Source organism: Strongylocentrotus purpuratus, unplaced genomic scaffold (assembly GCF_000002235.5).
Source record: "Strongylocentrotus purpuratus isolate Spur 01 unplaced genomic scaffold, Spur_5.0 spur5_scaffold_2, whole genome shotgun sequence".
Classification (NCBI taxonomy): domain Eukaryota; kingdom Metazoa; phylum Echinodermata; class Echinoidea; order Camarodonta; family Strongylocentrotidae; genus Strongylocentrotus; species Strongylocentrotus purpuratus.
The window spans coordinates 40,501,860-40,523,136 of NW_022145605.1; the positions used below are offsets into that span (position 1 = coordinate 40,501,860).

General features: G+C 39.0%; 2 protein-coding genes across 2 annotated transcripts; one reads left to right on the plus strand and one right to left on the minus strand.

Moving 5' to 3' along the window:
- Positions 1-1,776: 1,776 nt before the first annotated feature.
- LOC575397 (peroxisomal sarcosine oxidase-like) lies at positions 1,777-15,035 on the minus strand. The gene is made up of 8 exons (XM_011683878.2): positions 14,976-15,035; positions 10,277-10,445; positions 8,574-8,722; positions 5,164-5,383; positions 4,720-4,902; positions 3,854-3,991; positions 2,823-2,981; positions 1,777-2,163 (listed from the first exon to the last, which is right to left on the minus strand). Exons 2-8 carry the CDS (start codon positions 10,409-10,411, stop codon positions 1,972-1,974), a joined length of 1,176 nt encoding a protein of 391 aa, XP_011682180.2. The 5' UTR covers positions 10,412-10,445; positions 14,976-15,035; the 3' UTR covers positions 1,777-1,971.
- LOC593952 (peroxisomal sarcosine oxidase) lies at positions 15,009-21,145 on the plus strand. Its single transcript, XM_793406.5, has 7 exons — positions 15,009-15,171; positions 16,200-16,348; positions 16,870-17,086; positions 17,481-17,663; positions 18,197-18,334; positions 18,501-18,659; positions 18,943-21,145. Exons 1-7 carry the CDS (start codon positions 15,067-15,069, stop codon positions 19,129-19,131), a joined length of 1,140 nt encoding a protein of 379 aa, XP_798499.3. The 5' UTR covers positions 15,009-15,066; the 3' UTR covers positions 19,132-21,145.
- The last annotated feature ends 132 nt before the right edge of the window (positions 21,146-21,277 follow it).

Sequence of the window (21,277 nt, forward strand, 5' to 3'; positions counted from 1 at the left end):
TATAGAGACCCAAAAGTAGTGGTGCACTTATTCAGAGTATCAAACCCAAATTATACCCCATTATACAACCCTTTTGTTGTAAACAACCCCCACTGAACAACAGCTCCTTTTTAAACAACTTTCTTTAAACAACCCAGTTGGTTTAAACAACCCAACTGAACAACAGCTCCATTTTAAAACAACTTTCTTTAAGCAACCCAGTTGGTGTAAACAACCCCCACTGAACAACAGCTCCTTTTTAACCAACTTTCTTTAAACAACCCAGTTGGTGTAAACACCCCCACTGAACAACAGCTCCGTTTTTAAACAACTTTCTTTAAACAACCCAGTTGGTGTAAACAACCCCCACTGAACAACAGCTCCTTTTTAAACAACTTTCTTTAAACAACCCAGTTGGTGTAAACAACCTCCACTGAACAACAGCTCCGTTTTAAACAACCGTCTTAAACAACACCGGTTGTTTAAATTGTGATTTTAAACAAGTTGTTCAAAATGTTGATCAACTAAGTGTTTAAACTTTAAACAACTCGAGTTGCTTAACACTTTAAACAACTCTTAGATCAGGTCACCCGTTAATCAAGAGTTGTTTAAACTTTTAAACAACTTGTTCACAAAAATTTTAACTGTGCAGCTATCTTAATTAAGGACAACACCTCTCCTTCTGACTTATCTTTCATAATTTGGATCATTAGGTGAAGAAAGAAGGTTATCAATTCCTCATTTGTTGCTTTAGTTATAAAATTTTCCTTGATTTGTGAAGACGGTCGCCCTGTCTTTTCGCTAGTTTGCCTATCTTGGCGTTGTGGCAAGGGAGGATCTGCCTTTGGGGTGTGATCCGGAGCTGCTCTTAACGGGCTAGGCTTCTCTCAAGGCACAATAAATAGTGTCAAATTAGGGTCTGTGCTTGCAGACTACGGTGATCCGTAGAAGGAAGGGGATAATGATGACTTATTAATTTGAATAGAATATTAATCATTATCTCTCAATAAAAACGGTTTCTTTTACTGGTTGAAGTTAAATGAAAAATTCTTTGCCACACGGTGGGCTTCAAAAGAACATGCTCAATACACTCTCAAAACCATTCTGATACGATACAGTTACAATGGAAATGTATTAATTGAAGCTTTTTACATTATATTGACATTTGTACTTGGTAGGAATGTATTCAATTCAATTCATTTTATTTGCACATTTGATAAAAAATCACAATTACAAACATACACAATACAAATTATCCAACAAATAACAAAGCAAACAAAAGTATCAAATGTGGGGGAACAAACAAAGACCAAAGGCCTATCAAAGGCAAAAGTACCGCTTTAAAGACTCAGAGGCCCGAATTCACAAAGGAGGTTTGTCGACAAACCTCCTTTTGTTCTTTACAAACCAGGTTTGTAAAAAAACGCGTAAAAACGCGTCATATGACGTACGAAAACCAAGGTTTGTCGACAAACCTCCTTTGTGAATTCGGGCCACAGGGTGTATGATTTAATAAGATTAGATTTATACATTTAAAACAAAAATAGATATTAAAGGAAGGGCGATTCTTAATATATACAGCGGCTTTATACTTGTATTTAGAGCTGTTGTCAGGACAGGTCAAGTCCACTTCAAACGATACAAGTTATACTTTTTCTTCAAAATGACAAGTAATGATAGACAATAATGACAACATGCACTATACGTATCCACCTGTTACCATTAGAACCTGTTCTGCAAGGATTGCAATTATAAGGAATATACTTTTTTTGGTAAATATTACGGTCTTTCGTGACCCTCCTCTCCCCCCCCCCCTATAACAAGTTTTTGCTTTATTCATCAACATTATTTAATATGTTTTATTTCAGCAATTGTTATAAGCTTGTTTAAATGATCCCTTTCCATTCGAATTCTTTGCATAAATATCAGCGAAATTTTAAGAACACAATGTTCATTTAAAAACAAATGATTTAACATATAACTGCATATTTCTTATTGTCTGTCGAATCTGTTCATCTTGAAGGCGGTGATATCTAGTTGGGGTTTAGTGCCCTCGGCGAGTTGGGTCATGATCCGCCCTATAATGGGGGCGAATTCAAACCCCCGGCCTGAGAACCCGCAAGCGATGACGATGTTACTGTAAGATGGATGGACGTCTAGGATGAAACCGGCGTCGGGTGTGTTCTGTGGAAGAGAGGGAGAGAGAGAGAGAGACAGAGAGAGACAGAGAGATAGAGAGACAGAGAGAGAGAGAGAGAGAGAGAGGGGGGAGGGAGGGGAAGAGTGGGACATTATATAGAGACACAGAAGAAGAAAAAAGGAGAGGGAGGGACAAAGAATGGGATAAATAAACATAGAAAATGAGAGAGAAAGAGAGAGAGAGAAACAAAGACAGACAGACGGACATATAACGAAACAGGGAGACAGTTTAAATCATTTGGCAGGGATTGATATCTTAATAGAATCTCTTCAGTGCCCCCCCCCCCCCTCTTCCCCAAGCATTTTTGCCGATATTCATAATTTGGTACTTTCGAGAAGACACTCCTTTCATCCCCTATGATCCCCCCTCAGCTGCCACAGGCCCATTGCAACTTGAGTGATTTTCTTGTTGGGTTTTTTCGAGGGGCGTCCTCTGGTTCATCACGCTGGATACGCCACGGCCCAAATATACTGTACTCAGCCATTCATTGTTCTCTTTCCAACATTATATATTTAAAGCATTGAAAAGAAAGCTTGAACTCTTTCATTCCTTCATATTATGTGCATGCTATTTTGTAAATACTAGAAAGTTAGAGACACTGATTAAAGGAAAAAGTTGACACTTCATATATTGTTTTGTTTACCGTAACAAGGCACGCTTCTTTGATAGCGGGACCATTGTCTGCATCCAGTCCAGGAAAGTGTTCCCGAACATACTTTTTGTTAAGATCTAGTTCCCGCGGTTCACCGGATCGATCCCGAAAATCAGGACCATCGATTGGAGATGGATTCCACTTCGAGATCTATAGCAGAATATAAACACACAGACAATAACAAAGAGTCAAGATGGCTGCAATATCTATATAATCTATAACAGAATGCATTAACGATTATTAAAGATAAATCTGTTCAGAGCCAGAAGAGCGCTAACTAGATGTTGAAAGGTATGTTGTTGTTGTTGTTTTTTGTTGTATTGGCAATCAGTCAAGACCTGACTATTATCACCAACGCCTTTCTTTTTAATATTAATTTCTTTCTATCTCTTTTTTTTAAAAATAAGAGTATCAAAATATAATTTAAATATAGGCTTCTCTCTTTTTTTCTTTTTCTTTTTGTTTCCCCTTAAAATGAAATGAAAGAGAAAATAGATGAAGAAAAAAAAAAAAAAAAAAAAATAATAATAATAATAAAAATACGACAAAATGTAGATTTTTGTATCCTGTAGGTTACCGCGTAGTCCTGTCCGTTCTATGATTTCTTAAACACCCTTATCAAACAAGTATTAGTCGCTGTCATGAAAGTGGAAGGCATCAAGCAACCCCTTCCAATCTCTCATTTCCTTCTCTCTCTCTCTCTCTCTCTCTCTCTCTCTCTCTCCCTCCCCCCTCTCTCTCTCTCTCTCCCACCCTCTCTCTCTCTCTCTCTCCCACACTCCCTCCCCCTCTCTCTCACTCCCACCCTCTCTCTCTCTCTCTCTCTCTCTCTCTTTCTCTATCTGTCTCATAATGTCACTCTTGCGGCTGTGGACGAATCAGTTACAAATTGCAAAGACGAAGCAAGATGAAGGTTAGAAGAAAGAACCCTCTATCAAAGCATCGTAGATCAGTAATAAATTGATAATTAAAAAAAAAAGATAAAGGTAAAGAAGTACGGATTCAATTAATAAATAACACACCTTCATGAGACCATGGTACTCATGGCTAGGAGAACCACTGGCACGAAGACCCTCATTGCTGATGTCATTATAGACGGGGAAGTCCCTATACATGCCTGGCACCCTCTCCTTCCAAAAGATGTGGTATGCACGGAAAACCTGTCAAAATCACCAAACAAATACGTTTAAAAAAAACTTTTGAATCATATTCAATGTTGAATTATACTCTCTTAAAAAAAAGAGTGAATTTTCACTCTATTTTCACTTTCTTGGGAGTGACGTCCGTGATCACTTGTTTAGGAGTGAAAATCGATTGATTTTAGAGTGCTCTCTAAAAGAAAAGAGTGAATTTTCACTCTATTTTCACTCTGTTTTCACTCTCCAGAGGGGTGACGTCCGTGATTTTGAAAATTCACTTTTTTTTTTACAGAGAGTAACCATGTATATTGCTGGGCGCGTTGTATTTGATGATATGGGTCGTGGGGCTCGACATGTCTTATAGAACGGAGGAGGGAAAAGGGGAGAGAATGGGAGAAGGAATGTGAGATACGGAGAGGGGAGAGGGCGAGGAGGGAAGAGAGAGAGAGATAGAGAGAGCAAGAAGGGAGAGCAGAAACAGAGAGACATTTAGAGAGCGACAGCCACATAGAGCTATTATATAATCAGGGAGATGACTCGATAGACTATGAGACAGAGAAAAATAGATGAAATGGAAGAGAAAACGTGCTTAAAATAAAGATGACTGATAACAAAAATACAGTCGCATGCAGCCGGCTAAAAAATATCAAACGAATCATTTCATTGATTTCCTAGCATTATTAGTCATTCCATTCCGATAAAGCGTTCTTATAGGTATACATCAGTTTTAAACAGACTGAGCCATTTACCTGAAGTAGTATATTCAGTCCAAGTTGTTTTAGGAGTGTTGATGCCCATGAACCAGGAGCTAGGATGACACTCTGGGTCCGGTACTCACTTCGATTGGTTTTCACCGTTACCATGGTACCAGGAATAATCTCCAACATCTTCTCTTCATCATGGAGGACTCCACCATGTTTCACGAATTCACCCTTTGAGACATAAAAAAAAAACAGCAGTATTTGAGACCAGTTGGGTAGCGGGGAACGGGGGGGGGGGGGGGGTGGACTTTTAAAAAGAGCTCATGTGGGTGAAAAGTCGAGTGAAACGTGGCGTCGTGGGGTTAGTTTGTATTACATTTAAAAATGACCCAAATCTGTTTATCTCGTCTACAGGATTTGGGCAAGGACCTTTTTAGTCACTCACACTAATTATAGGTAGTCTGTTTCAAGAATTTAAATTGCTGAATTTACCTGAAAAGCCTGCAGGGCTTTATTTGCTCGGATATAGCCAGCATTCTTGTACAAGTACAACTCGGTTCCTGTGCAAGGTTTGAAATTTGGAAACCGAATCTTTGCTTCTTCGGTGGGTATCCTCTCTAATCCGGATCCGGATTTCATCATAGATTGCAAGATGTGGTGCGGATAACCGTCCTCCCATCCGTCTGGTGAAATAAGCAACATCCCGACTTTTCTGTGAAAGATCAATAATTTAATAAGAAATGAATCATGATTATGTATCGAAACATATTTAATTAAAGAAGTTTGGAATTTGGGGATATCGATCAGCATTAATTTGTTTAATGCTATTATAATACATTTTAGTTTAGTATGTTGGCACCAGCTCCACATGGAAATGTTGGGGGTTGGGGCGGAGTGTTCACGTAGAGCAACCACTATATAGTGATTTAGGAAATCAAGAATTATTGGGAGGGCAGCCTACATGATCGTGACTAGAAACCGTGTGTGTTGGCTCAGTCAGAAGAGCGCCCGCCTCACAACCTGGAGGTCGTGGGTTCGAACCCCGGCCGCGTCATACTAAAATACGTTAAAAGACGGGAGTTGCTGCTACCTTGTTTGGCGTTCAACAATAATGGATAGAGCAACGTCGATCTGGCGCTGCTCAGTGGCTGCCGGGCTCACAGTCAATTGGGCAAAAAGAATTTCCGTTTCGGTTTAATAAAATTTGGAGTGGACTTTAAAAGATTATTATTATTATTATTAAACTGACTAAAAAACATTTTGTACGACATGCACAATGACATGCACAGTTTATATAAAGCCCGGGGGGGGGGGGGGCTAATTTTTTTCCCAAACAGGTTTGCCAATGCTAATATTTCCGGTCATCTGATTGGCTGATATGTTACGTCATTAGCAATGACGTAACCGTTAGGGTGAGTGATAGGGTTATAGAAATCATGCAGAATCACTTTTCATTAACCCATCGCTGGCTCAATCGGTAAGGTCAGCGTAATACAATCATAGAGTTGTGGGTTAAAGTCTCAGTTTATTCAGTTTTTTTGCCTTTATAAATAGTGAGGCAAAGCAATAAAAAATCAAAGTCTAATTGTTTGTGACCTCTTTCCGAGCTGCTAATGACGTAGAACATATCGGCCATTGAGAAGAACGGAAATGTAAGAAATTGCAAACCTGTTTGGGAATAAAAAATTCGCGCCCGGGGAGGGGGGGGGGTACTCAGATTTGGTTTAAACGGGGGTATGCCGCTCAAACCTCGAAACCCCTACCCATTTTAGGGGGGGGGGCATATTTCTCGATAAAAGACCGATTTTCCACAATTTTCGGTGTTTTTTTATGCAAACACCGTATTTTTGTTAAAAGTGGGACCTATGTTTAGGGATTTTTAATGAAAAAGTCGTCCATTAGAGCGGCACACGCCCGTATGTCCCAATATGCGAGTACCCCCCCCCCCCCCCCCCGAATATAACGAATATGAAACGTGGCGACAACATGTCTTAATAAAGTGAGAAAGGACCCCCCCCCCCCCCCCTTCCTTGACAAACATGGCAATGTTAATATAATACTCCGTTCTACTCCGCTGTTATAGCTTAGCGCTTTTACCATTATTGAAGTAAAATATCAATTTTGTCTCGATGGTGATGGTTATATAATTACAGCCGCGATCATCTATCTCTGACTTTAGAAAGCAATTTCCCGGACAAACACCTGTGGTAATGCAGCCGATTAATTTTTGCATATGTCCTAAAACTCTACTTAATTTATAATACTATTATGCTTATATATCTTGTTTTCCTAAAATGCTTTGGTCACTCATCGACATTTGATACACAGTTAAAATTTTTGTGAACAAGTTGTTTAAAGTTTAAACAACTCTTGATTAACGGGTGACCTGATCTAAGAGTTGTTTAAAATGTTAAGCAACTCGAGTTGTTTAAAGTTTAAACACTTAGTTGATCAACATTTTGAACAACTTGTTTAAAATCACAATTTTAAACAACCGGTGTTGTTTAAAGACGGTTGTTTAAAACGGAGCTGTTGTTCAGTGGGGATTGTTTACACCAACTGGGTTGTTTAAAGAAAGTTGTTTAAAAGGAGCTGTTGTTCAGTGGGGATTGTTTACACCAACTGGGTTGTTTAAAGAAAGTTGTTTAAAAAGGAGCTCTTGTTCAGTGGGGGTTGTTTACACCAACTGGGTGTTTAAAGAAAGTTGTTTAAAAAGGAGCTCTTGTTCAGTGGGGGTTGTTTACAACAAAAGGGTTGTATAATGGGGTATAATTTGGGTTTGATACTCTGAATAAGTGCACCACTACTTCTGGGTCTCTATATAGGTATATGAAGACTAACAATACGGTAGGGTAATTCTGCAATTCATGAATTAGCGCCAAAACAGTGCCCATTTTGCATGAGCGCGCATGCACGCACGTATAAACTGCATATATAGGGATGCATGCAATCTCTATGGCAAGGAATTTAGCACACGTTATAACCGAGTGCGCGATCAGTGCCGCACTGCATGACGCGACGATTTTAAGTCTACCTATATTCTGACATTTGCGTACAGATACTGAAAATTGTTACTGTGAACTTACGCTATAAGTTAAAAACTTCAAATTGGTTAATAGAAAAGTGATTTCAATAATTATTAAGCCACTGAATCCCCAGTCACTTAGAAGCACGTCGGTAGCTTGGTCGGCCATGGTGTGTGTGTGTTGTGGGTTGGAAAGTAAAAACTATTAAGCTAAATAAATGTAAGTATAGAGACAAACAAAATGGAGCCTGCAGAAACACGTGTGGTTGCTTTGGTAGTTTAATCCAGACTCAATGTCCATGTGCTTTTACATATGTATCAATCTGTGTAGTCAACAGAAGACCCTTGCATATACTTGCATTGTGTGTATGCATTTAATATGAATAACAATGAGCTGTGCCTGAACAGCTGCACTGCATTTCTAAGTGGCATGTTAATTTCAATTGCATGTTAGTTTCAAGGAACCTATTTCTAAACATAACAATGTGAAATAAAGCTTTTAGCCAGCGCGCACTTTACTGGCACGAGACACTTGACGTCATATGTAAACAACACTGTCTAAAAGCTCTCGTATAGTAAATATAGCAGTCATTAAATTTTAAACAACGAATGTTTAACAAAATTACTTTCGTTTCGAGCAACATTGTTTACAATTTGTTCAACTGTTGTTTAAGATAGTGTACAACTGTAAGTGAACATCACTTTTTTAAACAGCGTTTTTACTGTGTATGGTATAATCACCGGGATATAATAACAAATAAGCTTCATTTTCTATGTTATATTGCAAATGTAGGCATTGTCTACGTTTGATTGAATTACGGGAATAAAATCATTTGAATTGAATTGAATAGAAACTATTTCGTGTGTATATACCCACCTAAGTATTTCTGTGTTTGTTTCTTTTTCCAGCTCCTCCCATAGTGGATAAGCCTCTTCGATGAGTTTCTGATAAGGTTTGTCGGATTGAGCGAAGCAACTAACTCGATTACCGCCATGAGAACTTCCTCTTGTATGGGGCAAGGAAAACTGAAAATATAGAGTCATAACGAATTAGTGAAAATGGAACTATTAATGACCTAGAAAGAGACAATAGTTTAGGAAGAAATTTTCTTATTTGTGTTTCTTTAACTAACATTATTTTCGAAATAATATCGCTAGAATATAATATCGTCGTGAACTTTTAGATTCCTTATTGACCACATTGCGAGACAAACGAATATCACTAGCGATATTATTTTCGATACTATATCCGCAATGAGTAATATATTTAGCAACATTATTTTCGTACAGAATCAAGAGACGTCATAGACACTGTAGCATATTGGTGAAGATTGTGGACTCCCCTGCATGGGTTGATCCTTGGTCGCTGATAATTTCCTTGGACAAGGTAGGCCTATTTTGCTCACAGTTGTCCCTCGAAACCAAATGTATAAAATGGGTATCTCACTGGCAATTTGCTGGTATAATAATCACAGCTAGGGCCGATTGAAGAGCATTATTAATTCTAATTCATCATTTATTACTATTTACGAATCAGAATGCTTACTAATCAAGCGAATTGGGTTTTGAAACACAATGCGCAATATATTATTATTATGCAAGGTAATTTCAAAGATAAAATCGAGGGTAACCATATTCAAATGTTAGCAATATTTGAACAAAGATAGATGATTATGACAGATTACATCCATTTTCTAACTCAGCTGAGGCAGGAACAATTGAATTACAATGTTATGGGGATATACGTCTTTTCGGGGCCAACTTTTATAAGTATTGTGAGTATTGCCTCGTGGAAATCGTAATTACAAAGGCACATAGACATAACTCCATTATTCCTAGCTAGCTGTAGCAGGCAAATTTGACCTGGAATGTAAATTTATATCCATACAAAATATCCGCACAAAGGTTTTATGGTCTTGCCAAAGTCCCTCTCGATTGAGCAGACAGTAAACTGCAAATAAAATTAAGTCACACTCGGGTTAAACAATAATACATTAGGTAGCAAGTCCTTTATAAACCAATATGTACGAATGTGTCCTTACATTATACTTGGAACTCGGTCTAACCTTTGGATGAGAGGGGCGTCAATCATTGTGGGGGAGAGGGGGGACTATCATATAGATTCATGCCGCTAAATCTAAAGTTGTTGTAAAGAGATTTTGAGAATCCTTACACTACATCCATTCTCTTCCTTATTTAATTTGTCCCTTGAACCTTTGTGGCTAAAAGACATGTGCCCCCTTTCTCCAATAAAGAGAACATATATATTTATCATAGCGACTCTCCAACCTGCTTATTTGCAAGGTGTTTTGGTAGCTGAACCAAAATGTGAATATTAATGACGAATAGTAGGCGTTGTTTAACACCATCATCAGGAAGAGAGCTATACGTCTGAAATATCAACCGTAATATAGACTTTGGGTCAACCTTCCTTTGTAATTAAAAAAACACATTACAATCTGACCTGTTCAAAAACCACACTACAATCTGACCTGTTCTAAAACCACACTACAATCTGACCTGTTCAAAAACCACACTACAATCTGACCTGTTCAAAAACCACACTACAATCTGACCCACCTGTTCTATGAGTAAGACTCGACGTCCATCTCTAGCGCTGTAATAAGCCGCTGCCGATCCCTCAATGCCCGCTCCAATCAAAACTACATCGAAGACATCAACGCCCTCCTCCTTTAACTTAGCCTCATCATCCATGATATACCCCTCGGTCTCCGGCACAACACGATCACTGAAGAAACAGGAATACTCTATCAATAAAGTAAACTTGACGCAGGAATACTCTATATCAATGAAATAAACTTGATCTATTAGGATTTGGAAGAGGCCGGAAAACCACTGGTTATTGTTTTTTCCAGGGGTAACTGGCCTGGGGAGAAACCCTCAGCACTCCAGGGACTCGTTGTATAAAACTTACCATTGATGGTAACTTTGCCATGAATTGCAACTTCCATGGTAACAGGGCTCAACACAGGGGCGTCGCTAGACCTTTTTCAGTGTGGGGGGGGGGGGGTGTAGAGGCTAACGATTACTGACAAAACTAGCCACCAATTACCGACAAAATTAAATGTCCCAATATCTACAAATTTAACCCTATAAGCCCGGGTCGAAGGCTAAAATTGACTGTTAATACTTGTCTGAATTCAGTTTCTCCCCTCCTCCCGCAAAGCGCGGAAGTTTTGACGTTTCATTAAATTATTAGAGAAAGCAGACGATTCGTTGTACCGTTTTCGACTCTTAATCCTTGTCTGAATTCAGTTCTCCCCCTCCAGCGCGAAGCGCAAAAAGCTTAGACGTTTGAATTAATTATTATAGAAAGAAGACGATTCGTTGCACCGTTTTCGACTCATATTAAGCCCTATTTGTCTGAATTCAGTTTCCCCCTCTCGCGCGAAGCGCGGAAGATTTGAAGTTTCCTTAAATTATTAGAGAAAGCAGACGATTTGTTGTACCGTTTGCGACTCTTAACCCTAATTGTCCGAATTCTGTTTAACCCTTTAGCGCGAAGCGCGGAAGCTTTGACGTTTCCTTAAATTATTAGAGAAAGCAGACGATTCGTTGTACCATTTTCGACTGTTAATCCTTGTCTGAATTCAGTTTCCCCCTTCCCACGCGAAGCGCGAAAAGCTTAGACGTTTGAAGTTTTGACGTTTTCTTAAATTATTAGAGAAAGCAGACGATCGTTGCACCGTTTTCGACTCTTAATCCTTATCTGAATTCAGTTCTCCCCCTCCAGCGTGAAGCGCAAAAAGCTTAGACGTTTGATTTAATTATTATAGAAAGAAGACGATTCGTTGCACCGTTTTCGACTCATATTAAGCTATATTTATCTGAATTCAGCTTCCTCCTCTCGCGCGAAGCGCGGAAGCTTTGACGTTTCCTTAAAATATTAGAGAAAGCAGACGATCGTTGTACTGTTTTCGACTCTTAATATTAAAGCCCTAATTGTCTGAATTCAGTTTCCCCCTTTAGCGCGAAGCGCGGAAGCTTTGACGTTTCCTTAAATTATTAGAGAAAGCAGACGATTCGGTGTACCGTTCCCGACTCTTAATAAGCCCTATTTGTCTTAATTCAGTTTCCCCCTCTCGCGCAAAGCGCGGAAGCTTTGAATTTTGCTTAAATTATTAGAGAAAGAAGACGATTCGTTGTACCGTTTTCGACTCTTAATCCTTGTCTGAATGCAGTTTCCCCCTTCCCGCGCGAAGCGCAAAAAGCTTTGACGTTTCCTTAAATTATTATAGAAAGAAGACGATTCGTTGCACCGTTTTCGACTCTTATTAAGCCCTATTTATCTGAATTCAGTTTCCCCCTCTCGCGCGAAGCGCGGAAGCTTTGACGTTTCCTCAAATTATTAGAGAAAGCAGACGATCGTTGTACCGTTCTCGACTTGTCTAAATGAAGTTTTCCCCTCCCGCGCGAAGCGTGGACATTTTTGGCGTTTCATCAAAAAATAGAGAAAGGAAGACGATTCGCCCTTTTTCGTCGTACCGTTGTTGACTCTTAATTCTTGTTTGAATTTAGTTTCCCCGAAAATTTAAACCTCTGATTTCTTTAGCTGATATAATAGGAAAGTGAAACTTCGAAGTCGTCATAGCGGAAAAAAAGTCACAGTTCTTTGGGAAAAAAACTTGTCGGCCGACCGTCAATATACATCTCACCGACTTCAAACTTCTGCATTCATATAGTACACGAGGATCGAGCAAGAATACCGACACAGCTGACCCGACACAGCAACATATTCACCCGTGTCTTTCTTGCTCCCTCGACGAGACGACTCCACCCAACGACCCCCTCTCTCTTTTACTCCCACTCCTCCTCTCTCAGGCTCTTACCTCCCCTCTCTCTCCTCTCTTTCATCCCCCGTTTCTTTTGTTTCCCTTTTCTCTTTTTCTTCTTTTTTTCCTTTTCTTTCTTTTTCTTTTCTTTCCTCTCCTCCCTCTTTTTCTTTTTTCTCTTCCTTTCTTCTCTTTTCTTTCCTTTCTTTTCCTTTCTTTCCTTTCTTTTCCTTTCTTTCCTTTCTCTCCTTTCTTTACCTTTCTTTCTTTTCTTTTCCTTTTCTTTTTTTCTTTTCTTTCCCTTTCTCTCTCTTTTTTTCCCTCCCCCCTTTTTTTTCTTCCCAATGGCAGCGCAATTTTACCGACAATATCCTGACAGGTGGGGGGGGGGTGTCGCACCCCCACACCCCCCCCCCTTTGGCTACGCCCCTGGCTCAACAGCCAATCAAAATCAAGATTGTCATGGTAGTAACCATTGATGGCAAAGTTACCATTAATGGTGTAGAATACTGAGAGGTCTGTTTATTATTCCATTCTGTGTTTTTTTGTTTTTTTGCCCCCCCCCCCCCCTCGTGCCAGAGAGTCTTTCCCTTTCTCTCTCTTTTTTTCCCTCCCCCTTTTTTTTTCTTCCCAATGGCAGCGCAATTTTACCGACAATATCCTGACAGGTGGGGGGGGGGGTGTCGCACCCCCACACCCCCCCCCCCTTTGGCTACGCCCCTGGCTCAACAGCCAATCAAATCAAGATTGTCATGGTAGTTACCATTGATGGCAAAGTTACCATTAATGGTGTAGAATACTGAGAGGTCTGTTTATTATTCCATTCTGTGTTTTTTGTTTTTTTGCCCCCCCCCCCCCCCCCTCGTGCCAGAGAGTCATGGATTCTCCACTGACTGGATGTGGCCAATGATTTACTTTCTACCTGCAGCACCCCACGTGACCACAGCCTATTGTAATTTTTTTTAAATGTCGGGGGCAAAATGATTGCTTTTTGGTAGTGCTTTCTACTCCCCCCCCCCCCCCCTTAAAGGTAATATGTCCCTTTTGCAGCCAACCTCAAATGCTGTATAACTTTGCAGGAATTATGAATATGTCATGTATGTCCTATCTGTGAAATTTAAACGTTAGCAGTGTCCTCATATTCAAATTATGCAAGGAAACCCGTTTACTTGCTAGACTTCACTGTCAGACACTATTGAGTGACTGACTGGCTTTTTTTTTTTTTGAGCATTTGTCTACATCAATAACCCACTTCTTGTGATGGCCAAGATTAAACTGATTGAATCTTTGCGCAGCATAAAACGTATGACCATTCGGTACAATTGTCTGAAAATCAAGACTATTACTTTTGGGCTCTATAGCCCTAAAGTCGATTTGACAACTAATAGTCGTTATTTTCCCACTTGAAGACATTTTCAAGCCCCACCTTTTTTAGGTAAGTTCTAAATTAGTATTATCTTTCAAATGCAGTTGGAATTTAACTTTTTCATTTTTTGCAAATGGGACATAGTACCTTTAAATATTGGTCGACACTTTTTTCAGATTTCGGGGGGCAAAATGAAGAAAGAGAAATTTAGTGCTCACCCCCCCCCCCCCCCCCCCCTCGATAAAATTGCACTGCCATCGGAATAATGAGAGAGAAAGGGGGGAAAGGAAAAGAAAGGAAAGAGAAGAAAAAAAAAAAAAAAAAAAAAAAAGAGGAAATGTCGGGGGCAAAATGATTTTTTTTTAATAGTGCTTTCCCCCCCCCCCCCAACCCCCATTGACCCGAAATATTGGTCGGCACTTTTTTCAAATTTCGGGGGGCAAAATGAAGGAAAAAAATAGTGATCACTACCCAATTGAAATATATCTCTTATTCCTTCCTTCTCTATCTACTTACTTATAATTATTTCATGATTTCGATGACTTTATGTAGATAAAGCAAAATGAAGAGAGAGAGAGAGAGATGTGTATGTGTGTGAGAGAGAGAGAGAGAGAGAGAGAGAGAGAGAGATAAAAAGGAGGGTTTGGAGGATGAGAAGCGGTAGAGGAGGGAGGGAGAGTAGATCAATGAAAAAAAAATACACCAAGCAACATTACACAACACTAACCTTTTTTCATTTATACAATAGGTTCATACCAAATTAACCATAATAACAAGCGGTTAATTTTGAATATTCTATAAATATAATGTAGCCTAGGCATGCATTGTCATAGGCCGTATATATACGACGTCCAAAATATTATTGCCAGAAAGGTAAAATCAAGGTTAGATAAATATTTGGTAAACACCTGCTCTGTTATTTGCGAATAGTGGTTAAAGCAGTTAGTAAACATGAGTGGCCAATTAACCCCCCCCCCCCCCCCCACCAATTCAACATAATGCACCACGTACAAATGCAACTATATATGCTATCATCTACTAGTACCCACAGTTTGTTTTCCATCCATGAGCATTTTATGAACAGATGTAGGCCTACCCGGGAATAAATGAATTGTCTGACCTTGATTACAGATAAACCACACCACCGCGCCTATTAACCATCGACATCGTCCGACGTACGACATCGACTATAGTCTGCAGTCATTGAAACCATGGGCGACGTCTACGATGTAGTGGTGATCGGAGCGGGGGTTGAAGGGTCGTCAGCCGCTTATCACGGCGTGAAGGCAGGCAAGAGGGTTTTACTTCTTGAACAGGTCAGTTATATTATATGCGTGATACAATCTGCAAAGTACGTTTGGCGAGTACACCATGCATGCATTCACGGGTTATACAGTAAATAGAGTGAACCTTATGCCCACGTGTATATGCATATAGTAATTTGTGAACTTGAAGCTTGAACTCGGTCATACATGCAGTGTGTGTATTGTCGATATGCCCGACAGTATGGATAACAAAACGAGATACTCTCTGCGACTCTGCCTATACTTCGCGCACAGAAACTGATTTATTTCAGCTTCTGTATCTGTCTATGCTTTGTCGTATTTGTCGTGCGAAATACATATTGTTAATGCAGGCCGTTATTGTTCTAATTATTGATCGAATTAGTTGACCGCCGGTCAGTCCACTCGTAGAGTAGGCCTATAAAAGACGCTTGCTTACAATATATTTTATCACCTGACGAATTGTAGCAGCGGCACACGAAACGTCGTGACTGATCTTTTTTGATCCCTTGTTGACCATTGTGAGACAAACGAATGCCACTAGCGATATTATTTTCGATACTATATCCGCAATGAGTAATATATTTAGCATTACAGATCAATATCGTCAAACGAAGGGAAAAATAGGCCCCCGATTATAATAATCAAGTTTTCTACAAGGGTATATTGTCAGCCTGTATGCATCGTATATGGCCCCTCAGAAATTACAAATAGGTGCATTTTTTTTATATAAGCAATTGTATATGTGAAAATGTTTCATATTTTTATCATTGGGCAGACAATGGACGTCGGATCATTAGCCTGGAGAAGTTCTTTTTCAAACTTTATTGTGAAGACATCAGCTTTTTATGTTTTCTCTTCCGAGAGGAAAGTAAAAGGAAAATATAAAAAACTATTATGCGATACCATACCAAATCAATCAAACTTCAATATACATGATGTGATAAAACTTTGCTGTCTCATTTTATCTGCATAATTATACCTCATTCTCTTTGAGTCTTTCTTATCTCATAAAATCTTTATAATTCGTAAATTTGTATTATCCTTTCTTTGATAAATAGTTTCCTTTACCTCATTCAAGAGGTAGTTCACATGGTGGGACTAGGATTATAAGTTTCGCCAAGACAGCCGAACATCATCAGAAGCTGATGGATGTATGTTACCCTATGTGGGAGGAACTAGCAAAGGAGACCAACACAGAAGTGCTCAGGTGGGATTACTAGCCCTTAATATGCTTCATGATCTATTGCATGATAAACAACGACTCATCACCTTCATCTTGTGATCATAATAACCTCCAAACCTCCAAACTATTATGAAGTACACAAATATTCGCGATTATTTCAAATTCCTTTGTTGCAGAAAAGAATTGCAAAAGTATGCCTTCTGTTTTCCAAGACTCCGTCTGTCTAACAGGATATAAATGATTTACATGAATATCAAAAGAAACGGCATTTTTTATATAAGTAACATGAATAACAAAAATACGTTTTGGCTGCTAAAGCATAATCACTAACCACTATGACCACTCTCCCGTCTGTCGTATTCAAACTAGACATAATAAAGGGCTTTTAAAAACATTCTTACCCGTCCGCCCCCTCCCCCAACAAAAAAAAAATAGAGAAAGAAACATAGTATACGTATATATCAAGTAGTATTAAATATCATGCAATATGATTTACAACTTGTTCATGCAATTTGATACTCAATCGTTTTTGTGTTTTTTTCCAGAGAAATCGGTGTTTTGAATTTTTGTGAAAAGTGGACAGAAGGTTACCCGAAAGCGATGTTAAATTCCATGAAGAAATCTGGAGCTGGCCTAGAGCGGTTATCGATCGAAGAGAGGACCCGTCGGTTTCCAAACATCAGTTATCCGACCAAACCCGAATCGTATCTGTACAAGAAGGGTGGATACATTCGTGCAAACAAGGCTCTACAATGCTACCAGGTCGGTTGATGACACCCTTACAGTTTGGACATGCAAAAATTGTTATTGGTATTTTATGTTGGATCGAATACCTCGTTTCGTAATTCATAATTACGTAAAGGTATGCAGGCTAAATTATTACACGTTCACCGGCTCTTGTTTGAATTCTCCTCATTGCATTAGTTAAACAAAATAGTTTTTGCCACTGTTTCTCCGAATCTTTATGAACTTCAGGGTAATTTTAATGAAAATAATTCATTGATATGCATAGATGTTTCAGGCCAAAATATTTTAAAATATTGAATTTCTCAAGCTTTGACTTAACATGTTTATCACATACTTTTCTTGCCATGAGGAGCGTGATTTTTTTCCGAATCGATCGCACTTTTTATCATATATACAAATTATTTCAAAGGGTGAATTCGTGAAACATGGCGGAGTCCTCCATGATGAAGAGAAGATGTTGGAGATTGTTCCTGGTACCATGGTAACGGTGAAAACCAATCGAAGTGAATACCAGACCCGGAGTGTCATCCTGGCTCCCGGTCCATGGGCATCAACACTCCTAAAACAACTTGGACTCAATATACCACTTCAGGTAATTAGAAATATCATCTCGACTACCAGTACATTATCCATGTAAATTATAAAATTATATAGGTCTTGATATCTTTCTTCTTTTATGTCAAATTGCATGACTATATTTCCTAATTCAGATGCCGTTCGATTCCCAAATTGTTTTACCAGTTTGTATAAAAAATACTCCCACCAGTTGGGGGTAGTTGTCAGCTACAAAACAGTAGGTTTTAGAGTGTTAAATTGCTCCATGCAGTGGTGTCGCGATACGGATGTTGCTCTTGGAAGAAGAAAAAAACGTTTTAAAAAGTTAGTTATCTTCTTTGTTTCTTTTTAAAAAAAGTGGAATCCGCTGGCAAAGTTGAAAGAATATCACCATCGGTTTGTCTTTATTGTAAATTCCGTGTACGCAAACTATTATGCCTATGCTCTTTCCAAATATGCCAATTTCAAATGAGCTTGTATCGACCCTTGATTCGCCGCTTCCAGAAGAGCACTGAACTTCTCATTTTAATTTTTTACTTTTTTAAACTTTTTTCTTCTTCTTCTTTTCAGGTCGCTCGCTGTCATCACACGTTTTGGAAGGAGAAGGAGCCCGGGATGTATGCTGATATGCCGATCTACTTTGACCATAGTCTGACTTCCTTCGAATCGAGTGGCTGGCCCAGTGTAGAATACCCTGGAATGATGAAAGTAGGTGGTCTGTAGACTTGAGTATTTTTATTCTCATATGTAACGTCCTTTGATAATCAAGACGGGATATAAAGGCTACGAACAATAATTGAAACCGTCTGAGCCCGGTGTTGCTAAAGTTTTTGCAAGATTCAAAATCCAAACCTTTTTTTCTTCCTTATACCAGGTCTCTCGATGGACTCCTATGCCAATTGAAAGTGCCGACGATCGGGATTCTTCTAGTTCAGCCCATGAAATCGAGCTATCTAGAGAGCATGTGCGGGAACACTTCCCCGGACTGGACGCAGAGAATGGTCCTGTCATCTCGGAGGCCTGTCTCATCACGGTAATTATCTTTTTAGTTTAGTTTTGTCCTTTGGCATGTTTAGCTTTGTTCTTTATTCTTTACTTCTTCTTCTTCTCGTTCTTGTTATTCTTTTTCTTCTTTTGTTTATAATCTATTTCTCTCCTCTAACCACTCTGTTCACTACTTTGATTATATTTGTTTTGTCTTTCTTCTTGTTTTTGGCTTCTCTTTTTCGACCTCTCTCTCTCTCTCTATCTCTATATTCCTCTGTCCCTCTCTCTATCTCTCTATTCCTCTGCCCCTCTACCACAATTTCTATCAGGACACTCCGGATCATGATTTCGTGATCGACCTTCATCCCGATCACCGCAACATCGTCATCGCCTGCGGATTTTCGGGGCATGGGTTCATGATGGCCCCGATCGTCGGTCGGATCCTGACCCAGCTCGCCTTGGGCGCCACGCCAGAGCTAGATATTACAGCCTTCAGAATGAACAGATTTGAGAAATGATAATCCTTAGTAACACGGGAAACGCGATTTATTGTAAAACTAACAAACACCGCTTCAAATATAAAATGATTTACGAGTTTGTGAATACGCTTAAGGGCCTTTTTGATTTTCTTTTACAATGATGATAATATCTTTGATGGTATACCTCTCGATGTTTTGTCTGTCATGATTATGTATTTTACCTCGAATGTAACTATGTACAAGTACACCGTACCTTTAAATGTTGTTACTAGGTCTTTAATGGTCTTTGGTAAAATGTTATTTATTCGTATTACCAATTTTACTTACAATGGTACTATCATTTTATTAAGAGGAAAACAACTCCGTACTCTACTTATTCAGTTGAACCATAGAACAGGGTTAGTAGAGTAAGGGCCGAACAAGTTTGATAACATTTGTGTTCGTTCGATTTTTACATAATTAAGGATGGGAGTTCTGGGACCGAAGCGAGATGTCATTTTAAATGATATTGAAGGAGGTCTCCTGTATATCCTGGTGCAAACTTTGTAATAAATTCATTTTATGATGCGTATTTTCATCGGATAGATAAAATGTCATATTATCAAAAGGAGAGTTATAGAGGAATGCACTTTTAAGTTTGGTCGCAAGTACTGAAACGTCTATTTTGTTGACTCATTAATCGAGCATTCTACTCAAATTGAAACTTTTATCAGTTTCGGCCATGTTTTCTCGACACCATTCATCAAACAACTTACTCTCGGTCACAGTGAAGCGGCTCTTCCATCCATCGGAGACAATTAAAACTGTAACAAGAGTTTTATGAGACAAAAATTATTTAATCTATATTATAATGGGCATCAACAGATACTGTCACAAGTTCAGGGGCTGAGGCAGAGTCATATTGCCAAAATGAGGCTGAAAGGAGGCCGAATTAGTTTGAAAACCGCGAATGTCCACGAACGCTTCCCAATCTGAAAATCTGAAATCTGAAGACGTGTGTGGTGGGGGGGGGGGGGGGGGGCTGTTAAAAAGTATTTCTTTGTTGTAAATATTAACGAGTCTCATCCCAATAATGTTTTGAGAAATTAAAATCTTTTTTGAGAAATCATGATCTTTGAATAAATGCATTCAGATTAATTAACCTCTGTTTCCGGACTACTTGTATTTTTTCCTGGTACTCGGCTTTCCAGAATATCTGCATAAGTTGAAATACAACAACTTTTCACTCATTCTTTTGTAAAGAGTCGAGAATGAATTGGATCTGAAGAATGCTACAAATATTAACTTACATTATTTTCTAAGAATGATTTAGTTGTTACCTGTTTATTTTAGATCACTACTCATTATGTAAATTTCGAGCCGGCGATTTGGTAATGGCCTTGCCATGTAACTTGCCCCCTGCCCGAAACATAAAATTATTTAAATTTCCAATAGGGGTGAGCGGTATATGTTATGTATCCGGCATTGCATAAAATAACTCTCCTTGGTTTCGAACCGGGAGCGAAGATACCACTAACCGCTGCTCTACCACCGAGCTATCATGCCCAATGTGATCAGAGTTACACCTGTAACTAGTATAAGCCTCGTTTTTTACTCGGCCTGTCTGGCCAAAATTTATTTTAGAATGGGGTCTTTCTTACGAGCAGCTTTTCCCTGCCTGCCTTTCATTCATATATATTTCATTTATTATAATGTATTAATATCGCGGCGGGTATTTTTTTTTAATAGGCGGTCTAGTTCTACCACGTCATCTTTAAACACGGCTTAACACGCACCTTCTTCATGCTCTCGTTGAAAAGAAACAAGACATTTTTTCTCATTCATTGGTATCCCAGCATCGTTTGACATCATGCTCAGGCCATTGTCCCCAGCCATTATCTGAACAAGAGATTAGACAAAAAGAAAATATTAAAGAGTTCTAGAGAATGGAGGAAGATTTCCTCTTTTTTAATACTTTAAAACCTTTATTGAAAGAAGTTACAACAGTCGCATCTTCATCGAATAAATCTTGGGTATTTTTGCTCAATTGCGCATTTTTAGGTATTTTCGAAAATGTTCGTATATGGGCAATTCCGTATGGGAAAGAGGAAAATCACCAAATTCTTAATTTGATCCAACTTCAATAATTTAACATTTTCCATGTGGTCAAGAAATCACTTGTGACGGAACTGAAAACCGTTTTGAA